This window comes from Taudactylus pleione, unplaced genomic scaffold (assembly GCF_031769625.1).
Source record: "Taudactylus pleione unplaced genomic scaffold, aTauple2 ptg000283l, whole genome shotgun sequence".
Classification (NCBI taxonomy): domain Eukaryota; kingdom Metazoa; phylum Chordata; class Amphibia; order Anura; family Myobatrachidae; genus Taudactylus; species Taudactylus pleione.
The window spans coordinates 1425388-1438891 of NW_028284685.1; the positions used below are offsets into that span (position 1 = coordinate 1425388).

Here is a 13504-nt window from a genome sequence, read left to right on the forward strand (position 1 = left end):
TCCTCACACCTCGTCTCATCACAGCACTCCTCTCCTCATACCTCCCTTTCCCACAGCACTCACACCTCCCCTCCCCACAGCACACACCTCTCCTCACACCTCCCCTTCTCACAGCACTCACTTCTCATCACACCTCCCCTCCCCACAGCACTCACCTCTCCTCACACCTTCCCTTCCCACAGCACTCACCTCTCCTCACACCTCCCCACAGCACTCTCCTCTCCTCACACCTCCCCTCCCCACAGCACTCACCTCTCCTTACACCTCCCCACATCACTCACCTCTCCTCACACCTCCCCTTCCCACAGCACTCACATCTCCTCACACCTCCCCTTCCCACAGCACTCACTTCTCCTCACACCTCATCTCACCACAGCACTCACCTCTCCTCACACCTCCCCACAGCACTCATCTCTCCTCACACCTCCCCTTCCCACAGCACTCACATCTCCTCACACCTCCCCTCCCCACAGCACTCACCTCTCCTCACACCTCCCCTCCCCACAGCACTCACCTCTCCTCACACCTCCCCTCCCATCACTCACCTCTCCTCACACCTCCCCTTCCCACAGCACTCACTTCTCCTTACACCTCCCCACAGCACTCACCTCTCCTCACACCTCCCCTCCCCACAGCACTCACCTCTCCTCACACCTCCCTTTCCGACAACACTCTCTTCTCCTCACACCTCCCCTCCCCACAGCACTCACATCTCCTCACACCTCCCTTTCCCACAGCACTCACCTCTCGTCACACCTCCCCACAGCACTCACCTCTCCTCACACCTGCCAACAGCACTCACATCTCCTTACACCTCCCCTCCCCACAGCACTCACCTCTCCTCACACCTCCCCACATCACTCACGTCTCCTCACACCTCCCCTTCCCACAGCACTCACATCTACTCACACCTCCCCTTCCCACAGCATTCACTTCACCTCACACCTCGTCTCACTACAGCACTCACCTCTACTCACACCTCGTCTCATCACAGCACTCACCTCTCCTCACACCTCCCTTTCCCACAGCACTCACACCTCCCCTCCCCACAGCACTCACCTCTCCTCACACCTCCCCTTCTCACAGCACTCACTTCTCCTCACACCTCCCCTCCCCACAGCACTCACCTCTCCTCACACCTCCCCACATCACTCACCTCTCCTCACACCTCCCCTTCCCACAGCACTCGCATCTCCTCACACCTCCCCTTCCCACAGCACTCACATCTCCTCACACCTCCCCACAGCACAATCATCTCCTTAGACCTCCCCTTCCCACAGCACAAGCATCTCCTCATACCTCCCCTCCCCACAGCACTCACCTCTTCTCACACCTCCCCTTCCCACTGCACTCACATCTCATCACACCTTCCCTGCCCACAGCACTCACTTCTCCTCACACCTCGTCTCACCACAGCACTCACCTCTCCTCACACCTCCCCTCCCCACAGCACTCTCCTATCCTCACACCTCCCCTCCCCACAGCACTCACCTCTCCTCACACCTCCCCACATCACTCACCTCTCCTCACACCTCCCCTTCCCACAGCACTCACATCTCCTCACACCTCCCCTTCCCACAGCACTCACTTCTCCTCACACCTCGTCTCACCATAGCACTCACCTCTCCTCACACCTCCCCACAGCACTCACCTCTCCTCACACCTCCCCTTCCCACAGCACTCACATCTCCACACACCTCCCCTCCCCACAGCACTCACCTCTCCTCACACCTCCCCACAGCACTCACCTCTCCTCACACCTCCCCAAAGCACTCACCTCTCCTCACACCTCCCCACATCACTCACGTCTCCTCACACCTCCCCTTCCCACAGCACTCACATCTCCCCACACCTCCCCTTCCCACAGCACTCACATCTCCTCACACCTCCCCTTCCCACAGCATTCACTTCACCTCACACCTCGTCTCACTACAGCACTCACCTCTCCTCACACCTCGTCTCATCACAGCACTCCTCTCCTCATACCTCCCTTTCCCACAGCACTCACACCTCCCCTCCCCACAGCACTCACCTCTCCTCACACCTCCCCTTCTCACAGCACTCACTTCTCTTCACACCTCCCCTCCCCACAGCACTCACCTCTCCTCACACCTCCCCTTCCCACAGCACTCACCTCTCCTCACACCTCCCCACAGCACTCTCCTCTCCTCACACCTCCCCTCCCCACAGCACTCACCTCTCCTCACACCTCCCCACATCACTCACCTCTCCTCACACCTCCCCTTCCCACAGCACTCACATCTCCTCACACCTCCCCTTCCCACAGCACTCACATCTCCTCACACCTCGTCTCACCACAGCACTCACCTCTCCTCACACCTCCCCACAGCACTCATCTCTCCTCACACCTCCCCTTCCCACAGCACTCACATCTCCTCACACCTCCCCTCCCCACAGCACTCACCTCTCCTCACACCTTCCCACAGCACTCACCTCTCCTCACACCTCCCCTTCCCACAGCACACGCATCTCCTCAGACCTCCCCTCCCCACAGCACTCACCTCTTCTCACACCTCCCTTTCCCACAGCACTCACATCTCCTCACACCTTCCCTGCCCACAGCACTCACTTCTCCTCACACCTCGTCTCACCACAGCACTCACCTCTCCTCACACCTCCCCTTCCCACAGCACTCACATCTCCTCACACCTTCCCTGCCCACAGCACTCACTTCTCCTCACACCTCGTCTCACCACAGCACTCCTCTCCTCACACCTCGTCTCACCTCAGCACTCTCCTCTCCTCACACCTCCCTTTCCCACAGCACTCACTTCTCCTTACACCTCCCCTCCCCACAGCACTCACCTCTCCTCACACCTCCCCTCCCCACAGCACTCACCTCTCCTCACACCTCCCCTTCCCACAGCACTCACTTCTCCTCAGACCTCCCCTCCCCACAGCACTCACCTCTCCTCACACCTCCCCTTCCCACAGCACTCACTTCTCCTTACACCTCCCCTCCCCACAGCACTCACCTCTCCTCACACCTCCCATCCCCACAGCACTCACTTCTCCTTACACCTCCCCTCCCCACAGCACTCACCTCTCCTCACACCTCCCCTTCCCACAGCACTCACTTCTCCTTACACCTCCCCTCCCCACAGCACTCACCTCTCCTCACACCTCCCATCCCCACAGCACTCCTTTCCTCAAACCTCCCCTTCCCACAGCACTCACCTCTCCTCACACCTCCCCTTTACACACAGCCCCACACACAGCCCCTCACCATGTGCATACACAGTACACACAGCCCCTCATCATATGTACACACAGCCCCTCACCATCTGATTTGCATACACAGCACCTTACATCTGATCTGCATACACACAGCCTATCATCATCTGCATACACAGTACCTGCAGGCGCAGCCCCTCACCATCTGATCTGCAAACAAACATCCCCTTCACTGGCATCTCTGCACACAGCCCCTTCACGTAGCTCCGCTCCTCAGCACTCGCTTTGCCGCAGCTGTGTTTGCTGCAGAGTGCACCGTTCCCTTCAGGATCCCTGGTGGTACTTTAGAATACTGTGCAGGTATGCATGGACCGACAGCCAATTAGGAGCGGGAACATGGCGGCTCTTGATTGGCTGTCGGCTGCACAGACCGACAGCCAATTAGAAGCGGCCACGTGGCTGCTCCTGACTGGCTGCCGATCCGCAAGCCGTGATTGGCTCGAGTCACCGGCACCAGTGGCCAAATTAAATCTACTCCCAATGCCGCCGGGTGCCTTATTAAGCTGCGCGGCAGTGGATCGGCGAGCAGGGGAGGTTTCTAGGTATTCAGAAGCCCCCCTGCATGCGCGTATGGAACACACCCCTGATATTTCCATACCCCCACTTCAAAATAAGGACAGTGACCTGGGCCTAATGCCTAGGGTCACTTACCAAGGGCACGGGCTCTTTGCCTGCTAAACAAGCACCAAAGGTCTGAGGACTGACTGGGCCAACGGGTCTAGTGTCCAACAACTCCGGTGGTCTAGGAAAGATTAAATAAGTGGCGAAGCCACCTACCATGGCGCTGGGAGAGGCTGCAGTGGGGAGATTAGTTTAGGTATTTTCCTTTCAACCACTGCAGCACGCTCCGGTCCTCAGCTTCTTGCTGCTGGTCCGTCCTGGCCAGCAGCGCCAACTATTCTTGGCCAGCTCTTCCTTCTTTTCTTCTGAAAGTCTTCTTTCCTCCCTCTCTGCTCCTCTCCCTTTGCAGCATCACACCTCTCCTCATGCTCACACCTACCTTCCCCATAGCAGTCACTTCTCCTCACACCTCCCCTCCCCACAGCACTCACTTCTCCTCACACCTACCTTCCCCTCAGAGCTGCACACCTCTCCTCACATGACCACTCACCTCTCCTCACACCACTCGCCTCACTGCAGCACTCACTTCTCCCCTCACCACTCACCTCACGCCACCCCTCGCCTACCCTCAGCAATCGCCACAGCATTCTGGGCCTGATTCAGCGCCGGACGCTCTGACAGAGTGCTCGCTCTGAATCAGGGCCGGCCCTCTGGTTTTTCAGAACGGACTCCTGGCCGCTCGCATAGCTGGCCGCTCGCATCACTTGTGATGTCAGTGGGGCCGGCCCCAGACATGGGAACGCCTCCGTCTGGGCAGCCACGCCCCTGGCCCACCCACCAATGGGGGCGTGCTGTCACTCAACATCGACAGCACGCCCCCTTTGATACGAGACCCGGAGCGATGGTTTGCCCGTCGCTATCTGGGTCTCGCGCATGCGCACGACGGAGCTGGCTCTGTCATGCGCATGCGCACTGGGCCACCATCGACCCGCTAGCGAGCGCATAGCGCTCGAGAGCGGGTCTGAATCAGGCCCCCTGTTCCCCTTATATATACACACACAGCCCATCATCATCTGTAAACACAGCCCCTCATAATCTGTACACAGCCCTTCACCATTTGCCTACACAGTGCACACAGCCCCTCACTACCTGATCTGCATACACACAACACCTTACATCTGCTCTGTGTGTATGCAGATCAGATAGTGAGGGGCTGTGTCTACTGTGTATGCATATGGTGAAGGGAAGGGTGCACTCCACCACTACAGCCCCTACATCATCTGCTTACACAGTACACGCAGCCCCTTCATCATTTGCATACACATAGTACACACAGTCCCTTCATCATCTGCATACACACAGCACACACAGTCCCTTCATCATCTGCATACACATAGTACACACAGCCACCTCACCGGCATCTCTGCACACAGCCCCTTCACATAGCTCCGCCCTCTCAGCACTCGCTTCGCTGCAGTGGTGGAGTGCACCCTTCCCTTCAGGATCCCCGTTGGCACGTCATAATAATGCGCCGGTCCAACAGCCAATTAGGAGCGGGTATGTAGCCGCTCATGACTGGTTACTGGTCGCGCGGACCAACAACCAATTAGGAGAGGCCAAGTGGCTGCTCCTGATTGGATTCCGGTCCGCGAGCCATGATTGGCTCGCGCGACCGGTGTTAGTGGCCAAATTTGCTGCCAGGAGCCCTATTAAATAAGCTGCGTGGCGATGGATCGGCGGGCAGGGTGGGTTTCTAGGTACTCAGAAACTTCCCCTGTGTGCGCGCCTGGCTTTTCTGAAACAGCTATCTTTGAATCAGAGCAATACAGAATTGCTTCAGTACTATTGCATCCACAACTCACTTGGATACATAATTATCAGTGGCATATTGAGGACTATGGGCCTGATTCAGACCAGTTTGCTAGCGCTGTGCGCTTGCAAGCGGCCCAATGTTTTGCAATCGCGCATGTGCACACTTCGTTCTGCGCGTGCGCGAACTACTCTGTGCGATCGCAGGCTGGTGCATAATTAACAGGCAGCTTCATAGTACATGTCACAAGTCTGTTTTTTACACGGAAGTCCTCGCAGTGCTTGCGACAGGGTAAGGCTACCGCAAGTGCTGCGTTCACTACCAATGGTGCTCGATATACCAATGTTTTAATACACTTCCCCGAGATGACGTGCGCTAGTTGGCGTCTCTACATACGCTAGTGGGTGTCTGCATACACAGAGCGATCGCTCACACAGCTAAAGTGGGTGTGCTTATGCCTTAGCGAGCGCTCGCTTCCCATGACATCACTTTGAAAAATTTGCATACACTGGTTGCGAGCGATCGCATCTAGCGAACGGGTCTGAATCAGGCCCATTGCCCCCTAGTGACTAATCAATGGCAATTCTAGATTTGAATTAATGCAATTATCTTGATTGTAATTCCCATTTGCAGTTGGTTTCTGGCTCTTTGTGCTGCTTCTAAGGTTTCTGTCAACTAATGTTCCAAAGTGCTTTTCTATCTCATTTTCCCCAAAGGTGGTCAATTTCATGTGTAAATAGCATAGTTTCTACAACAGCTCTGGTTCATAACCCTAAATGAAGGGCAGGATGTACTAAGGCTAAATTGCAGCCAAATCTCAGAAAACTACCATCTTCAGAGTTCTGGCTGCATTCCCCATATGTGCCAAGCTCCGGAATGTGTTACTTTCTGGAGCTTGGACTCGGTGGACATCACCATCTGTACCCAAAGAAAGCCTATAGACTTCTCTTCGCATTAGTCCCTGAGAGGGATCAAATCGGATCCCTCCTAGAACCCCCCACGCGTGCGCAGAGGGACACCCGAGGGACTTCTAGGTCATAAACCCAGAAGTCCTCTGTCCCCTCTTTGTATGGGGCAGCTCTTTATAGAAAAGCTGTCCAATTATTTTAATTCTAGGTACATGGTACATACTGGCGTTATTTACACTGGTATGTACCCAATAAGTGGTGGGATATAATGCGATGCGTAGTACATTTCCTTCTTCCGAGTCATGGCACATGTTGATGTTTTTTCTAAATCCTAGTGTTGGAAGTAACTTTAACTATACTGTTTTGTATTAATAAGCCTACAAAGCCTAGAGTCATCAGCAGTTATCGATACCATAGTTTCCAGACAGTTTGTGACAGGGAGGGTTCTGTGACTCTCTTACCACACCTGGTGCTGTCAGTTCGTCGGCTGGCATGTTCTCACTGGCCAGTTTTCCCAAGCTGCACATGTAGTATATGTGTTGGCGTTTTACCTGAGGCCGGTACAGCATGGGCGCCGTCATCTTGCTTTGGTCAGCTGACTCTGGATTTGTCCAACCAGTGAGGAATTAGTTTCCTGTGCAACCAATGACTGTTCAGAGCACTCTATTTAACCCCCTCACTTGTCTCTGCTCATTGCCAGTTCAACTTGTACCTTATTAGTTCCTTGTTCCTGTATCAGCAGCTCTATCTCCTGATTACAGTTTGTTTGCTACATCTGCAAATCATCTTCAATTCCAGTCTGCAAACTTGAGCAGTTCTACACTACTAATCCTCTAGCCTGCTAATCTGTACAGTTATCCAGTGTCTGACTGGGGAATGAGGGGCCCACCAGGGAAATGCAGCCACACAGGCCCACTAAGGGGCGTGACCAGTATCTGGAAGGGGTGTGGTTATCCAAGAGCAATGTCATAGTTAAAATACAGAAAAAAACAACATACTGTATTTAGGGGTAAATTTAATAAGATGGGAGTTCTATGTAAGAAGTGATGTTGCCCATATCAACCAATCAGATTCTACTTCTCATTTATCTAGCACCTTCTAGAAGATAATACCTGGAATCTGATTGGTTGCCATGGGCAACATCACTTCTTAATAGAACTCCCATCTTAGTAAATTTACCCCAAAGAGCCTGATTCTGAGTCAGAAGCTATGCAGATATTCATGCAAATGCCCCATGTTTTTAAAAGCTTTCATTGGGGTAGACGAAGCAGAAACCTATTGACCGCAACACATAGCAGCATGCTAGTATAGGCTGCAGCGCATCATAGGGATATAGAGATTGGACTGGATTCGGTCTAAAGATCTACAGTAAAAAGGTAGACAATGTCTAGATAGACACCAGATGTTAGACAGTCAATAGGTCGACAGGGACAAAAGGTTCACAGGGACAAAAAGGTCGACTCTAAATGTGGACATGTAAGAGGGTCGACAGGTACAAATGGGCGACATAAAAATGGTTGGCACGAAAATGGTCAACGGATGATTTTATTTTTAGGGTTAGGCACTTACCTCAACGGTTAGGGCTAGGCACTTACCCCGACAGTTAGGGTTAGGCACCAGAAGGGAGGGTTAGGAACTTACCGGATGGTTAGGGTTAGTCACTAGAAGGGACGGTTAGGATCAGGCACCTACCCCGACGGTTAGGGTTAGGCACCAGGAGGGAGGGTTAAGTTAAGTTAGAAAAAAAAAACACCACATGTCGACCATTTTTGTGTTGACCATTTTCATATCGACCTTTTGATACTGTTGACCAGTTGTACCTGTCAACTTTCTTACATGTCGACCTTTTGTCCCTGTCGACCTATTGACTGTCTATCTAGACATTGTCTACCTTTTTACTGTAGATCTTTCAATCCACACCTAGACCCGTATTCAGTTAGAAGCGTAAAGCCGAGATCGACTTTTTGCCAGGCGGAAACTTATCTCCGTATTCAATTCCATCCGCTTTTCGTGTACGCAGAAAGTCAATGCAATGTAATAGGTGAAAAAGATTTGCCTCTGAATAGCAGGAGAAAAGAAGTGCAACATTTTTATTTAAGTGTGCAAAGGTGGGGAGACCACTCGGGGAACCCTTTGGACAGCCCCCAAAGAACAACTGTGTCAAAAAATCCCTAGATAAAAGTGAGGAAGACCCCAAAGAAGTACTTTGAATTTGTGGGCAAAAATACACAAAGTGGGGGGACAAGTTCACAAACTAGCGAAATAAGGTTCTGGGGGTGTACTAAGAAAGGGTCAAGTGTTTTTGGGATTGCCGATGCTTTTATGAGAGTGGAAATTCGCAATTATTAAAACTGCACTTTAGAGACATTAAAATATGCTAGCACCCATTTTAAGTACCCCAAATTTGCCAGGACTACTTATTTTCTCCTTAAAATACTGCTTTATGCCATTCTTCGCTACTTGTGCAAAGACGCTAATTAGTGGGAATTGTGCGAACTTAAGTACCCCAAACAATTGTATTAGGGCTAATCAGGCACTACTACATTGATCCCCAATGTTTCTGCAACTTTTTTGGGGGTTCAGGCTGATTTCCCTTATTCTGACACTTTTCGCGTCTTTTGGAACTGAATCGAGCGAATCGCAGGTACAGTACGCGCACGATAAGTTTCCACAGCTAATATATGCGATGTAGGTGAAATGTCCGGCATGCGAAATTCCGAGTCTATAACTCCGGCGCTGGCCGCGCACAGGTCAGTGCGCTGCCGGGCAGGCGGAGAGGAGGGGGCCCGTGTCGGAGACTGCACACGGGCCCCCTCCTCTCTAGAAACGCCCCTGAAATCCACACTACTAATCCTCCAGCTTGCTAACCTGTACAGTTACCCATTGCAACCTGAGCAGTTCCCACACTGCTAATTACAGTATCTCTAGCTGGCAAGTCTGTGCAGTTAACCACTGCTGTTCTTATACCAGTTCCCACTTTGTTATGATCTCAGGGCCCGATTCAGACCCACTCGCTAGGATGCATTCGCACGCAGCCTGCCGATGTTTGCAATGTGCGCATGCATACGCATCGCAGTGCGCAAACCAGTCCATGTGATCGCTAGCTTGAGTGACATGACGAGCCGTTTGTGGGTGGAGACAGAGGTTGGTTGATGGAAACGGGGGAGTGGTGGTGCGAACACAGGCGTGCCTGAGCATCTCAACGCTGTTTCAGAGGCGTGCATAATTAAGATGCAACGTCATAGTACACGTCACATGGCTGATTTTTACACTAAAGCACTAGCAGTGCTTGTGGTAGGGTATGATCTGCCACAAGTGCTGCGTATGCATCCGATGGTTGTTGCATACACATCCTGGAGATGACGTGCATAAGTGGGCGTCTTAAGACAGGCTAGTGGGCGTCTAAATACACACCGCGTTTGGACGCCAAGACATAGTGGGCGTGCTAATGCCTTGCTGTGCGATCGCCTGATTTGCATACTTTCCCTTGCGTGTGAACGCATCTAGCGAGCGGGTCTGAATCGAGCCCTCAGTTCCAGCTTGTTATCCACTGCTGTTTGGTGAAGTCTCCAGACTGCTAATTCTCTGCACTATCAGTACCTGCATGCTCTACCATTCACAATCTGCAAACTGCAAATCCAATACCAACGAGCAATTCCAGCTACAACCTGCATACTCATATACCAGTGTGTAGAGTGTGTATTACTGACTGAACTAATTTCTTTGTGTTCCTGACACACAACCAACTATATTGTGCACTATTCATATATCTGTGTTTCAGTTACTGTTACCGTCATACAGTGGCAGAGTAGCATACCAGTATCTCAGTCTAGTATTTAAACTGTTCTTCTTGCTGTTCAGTTTATCCTGATGGTAGAACGGATTGTGGAAGAGCCTCATACAGCCACCTTACTTCATTCACTTCAGCATCAACCAGTTTAGCCCAGTGGTCCCAGGGCTTGATTCAGAGTTGGGACTAGAGAGAGAGATCTCTCTCAACTGATCATCTTGGTGAAACCATGCTGCACTGCAGGTGGGTCAGACTTAAAATATGCAGAGAGATTTAGATTTGGGAGGGAGGTGTCCAAACGGACATGCTCCTAATAAACTGTATCTACTTGTTACTCATAGAGGAAACAATTCCCCTGTAAGATGTTCTGTCCTAAGTCTAGGGAGTATTTTAAATGTCAATAAACTGGAGCCACAACAAAATGGGGCACAGCATAAAATTTGACCTTTACATTAATTAAATATGTGGGGTTTAGCACAATACTTTATAGCTTTGATTTGTGTGTTAGTTCTGCCTACTTTAATATGGTACCCCTTGTGATGCTGTAACTCCAAATAACATTTTACATGTTCCTTTAGCCTTGACTAATCATGTGCTAATCCCGCCTACTGTTATGTTAGCCCCACCCATTGTTTTTGTTCCCGCCCACATGGGGCCACTTTTAAAATAATTTCCAGGGCCATTTTAAATTCCCAATCCGCCCCTGTCTATAGATATTCTAAGAGGCATCTTAATAGAGGAGGGGGCCCGTGTGCATTCCCCATGTAATACCCCACTATATCCCAGAATGGTATTACACCTGCCTGGGGCCCCCTCCTCTCTCCCCGGCAGCCAGCCACGTCACTAGAGCACTAAACTCTGGGCACTAGTTTGTGCCCAGAGTCTACTGCTCATGCGCAGGTCACCAGGAAAATGGCGAGGCCGCCATTTTCCCGTAGATTTTCCTAGTGTGCATGATTCCAGAAAAATGGCTGCGGCGGTTATTTTTCAGGTGTTTTGTCTATCTTTACAGCCCGATGCAGAACTTATTAAAACATATTGGTGCAGGATGTGTCCAGGGGACCATGTGCACCACACACCCTGCACCCATTATAAATACGCCCCTGCATATTCCCTAAATCCCAATGCAATGTAGTATTTTCTAGGGTTCTCAGTAATAACTCATTGCAAATGAAAACCCACATGTTATTATCAGCTTGCAAGCATTAAATCTACAATAGGATCATCTTGTGATGTAGGGGTTAATTTGTCCATGATTGTACCTTCAACTGGATGTGTTTCAGAAGGTTGAACTTCTTGGCGTACATCCGAAAATATTCCATGATTTTGGAGTTGTGCATGTAATTTGGAAAATCCTCAGGGATTGGGAAATCACTAAAACACATCATCTCCTTGGATGTGTTAATAATGACAGATTTATAGATGCTGGCTCTACCATCTTCAGGATTTTCCTGTTGTAAAAAACACAATTGTGTGTGAAATAACAAAATATTTTGTGATACATATTTTGAAATATGGATACAGCAGTGGCCAAACGCTGAATTCATAGTACGCTGTCAATTTTGATTCAAAATGTTTGGCTACACTTTCATATGAGTCTGATTTGCTACATGGAGATAGAGCTAATTCCATTATTGTCTGTATGTACTGCAGACCCTCCAACATGACTCGTTCCATTAGGTACAAAATGCTCAGCTCCTGGACTTCCCACCTAATGTATGATTGCAGTCACCTGTGTTGAGCTAGGTAATTGATGGGACAGGTGCTACAGCACAGGTATCTGCAATCATAAATTAAGAGGGAAGTCCAGGAGCAGAGCATTTTGTACCTAATGGAATGGGTCATGTTGGAGGGTCTGGTACTGTAGTTCAAAAGAGTACATTTATCACAGCCATTGATGCGTCTCAGGGTTTCTAAGGTTTTCTCGCAAAGTAAAAGGCACACAAAAAGCGTATTTATACTTATATGCAGATATAACATTTGATCTGCCACAGAAACATACTGTATGCGACTGTTTTACACTAGGTACTGTGACAAGATCACTGGCATCATAGTGGAAGGCAGGTATATTTGCCCTAGATTCCTGACCTATGTCTTTTGAAACCTCAGGAAGGTGTTTGTGTTAGGAGTTTTTTGGGTTATTAGCTTCACAGGAGGCTAATTAAGGTTTTCAGCTGTGTGGCAGTTTTTTAGTGCTGTGAGGTTGATCATTAGAGGGAGACACTGCCTGGGGAAAGGACAGGCTATTGTGTCTTTGTGGGAGAATCAGGTAAAAGCTAAACCTGGAAAAAGCCTTCTTATACTTTGTTTATTAGTGAGCTAGGACTACTTCTGTATAGTTAGAGCCAGATGGCAAGGTATTTATTTTGTTTGTTTGCCTAATAAAACTGGCTGAGACCAGTTGCACCAGACCAGTGGAATTTGTGTGACTTCTCAGCTGTTGTGCAGTGCCATCTACCCCAGGAGATGGTAAATGTTCCCCGACCTTGCTACATGTGGTGGAGAATTCGGGCATTTGTGGTCTGCGCATAGGTGAAGACAGCAGCAGGTTTGAGAGTTCTGCAGAAAGCAGGTCTGTGTCTGTCTGGACTGAAATTAAATGTGGCACAAAGTAAAACTGCAGGTGTGATACTCTGCAGAGGCTTTAGCACAGTGGGACATGCTGGGAGCTGTGGTGCCTCACACATAGAAGCAAGTCCAGGTGGTGCTTTGCCTACAGAGTTGTGAAATCTGGTTCAGTTAAAGGGCCAGACATACCTTTTTTCTTTTTTTTTTTTTGCTGGAAACCAGTACTGACACATGTCCTGGGTGAAAGAGGCTACAAAGTTGCTGAAAAAACCCAACAATATGGAGGATATTGTCAAGGCATTCCTACAAGTGACAGCAGTACAGCAAGAAGCCTCTAGGGTACAGCAACTGGAGATTGTGGAGATACGGCGACAACATCAACTGGAGGTTGAGGAGGCGCAGCGTCAACATCAACTGGAGGTTGAGGAGGTGCGGCGGCAACATCAACTGGAGGTTGAGGAGGCACGGCAGCAACATGAACTGGAGAATGAGGAAACCTGGCGGCAACAGCACAAGGACCATGAGGTCCCAAAAGAGGTGGTGCAGCAACTTGCAGCACGGCCTTGAAATGGATTTCCAAATGTTCAAAACGGCTCCATAAGAGCAAACCAT

The 13504-nt window shown here is 50.3% G+C and overlaps 1 protein-coding gene across 4 annotated transcripts in view; it reads right to left on the minus strand.

Annotated features, from left to right (window-relative positions):
* The window catches only part of LOC148512077 (flavin-containing monooxygenase 5-like), a 195037-nt gene that overhangs the window by 88570 nt on the left and 92963 nt on the right, over positions 1-13504 (minus strand). For 3 of the 4 annotated variants that reach the window (XM_088482221.1, XM_088482219.1, XM_088482220.1), the window contains exon 3: positions 11587-11775. The exons of the other annotated variant lie outside the window; for it this stretch is intronic. In XM_088482221.1, the coding sequence (XP_088338347.1) occupies positions 11587-11775 (189 nt within the window). The remainder of the gene's footprint in view (positions 1-11586; positions 11776-13504) is intronic. 4 annotated transcript variants of the gene reach the window in all.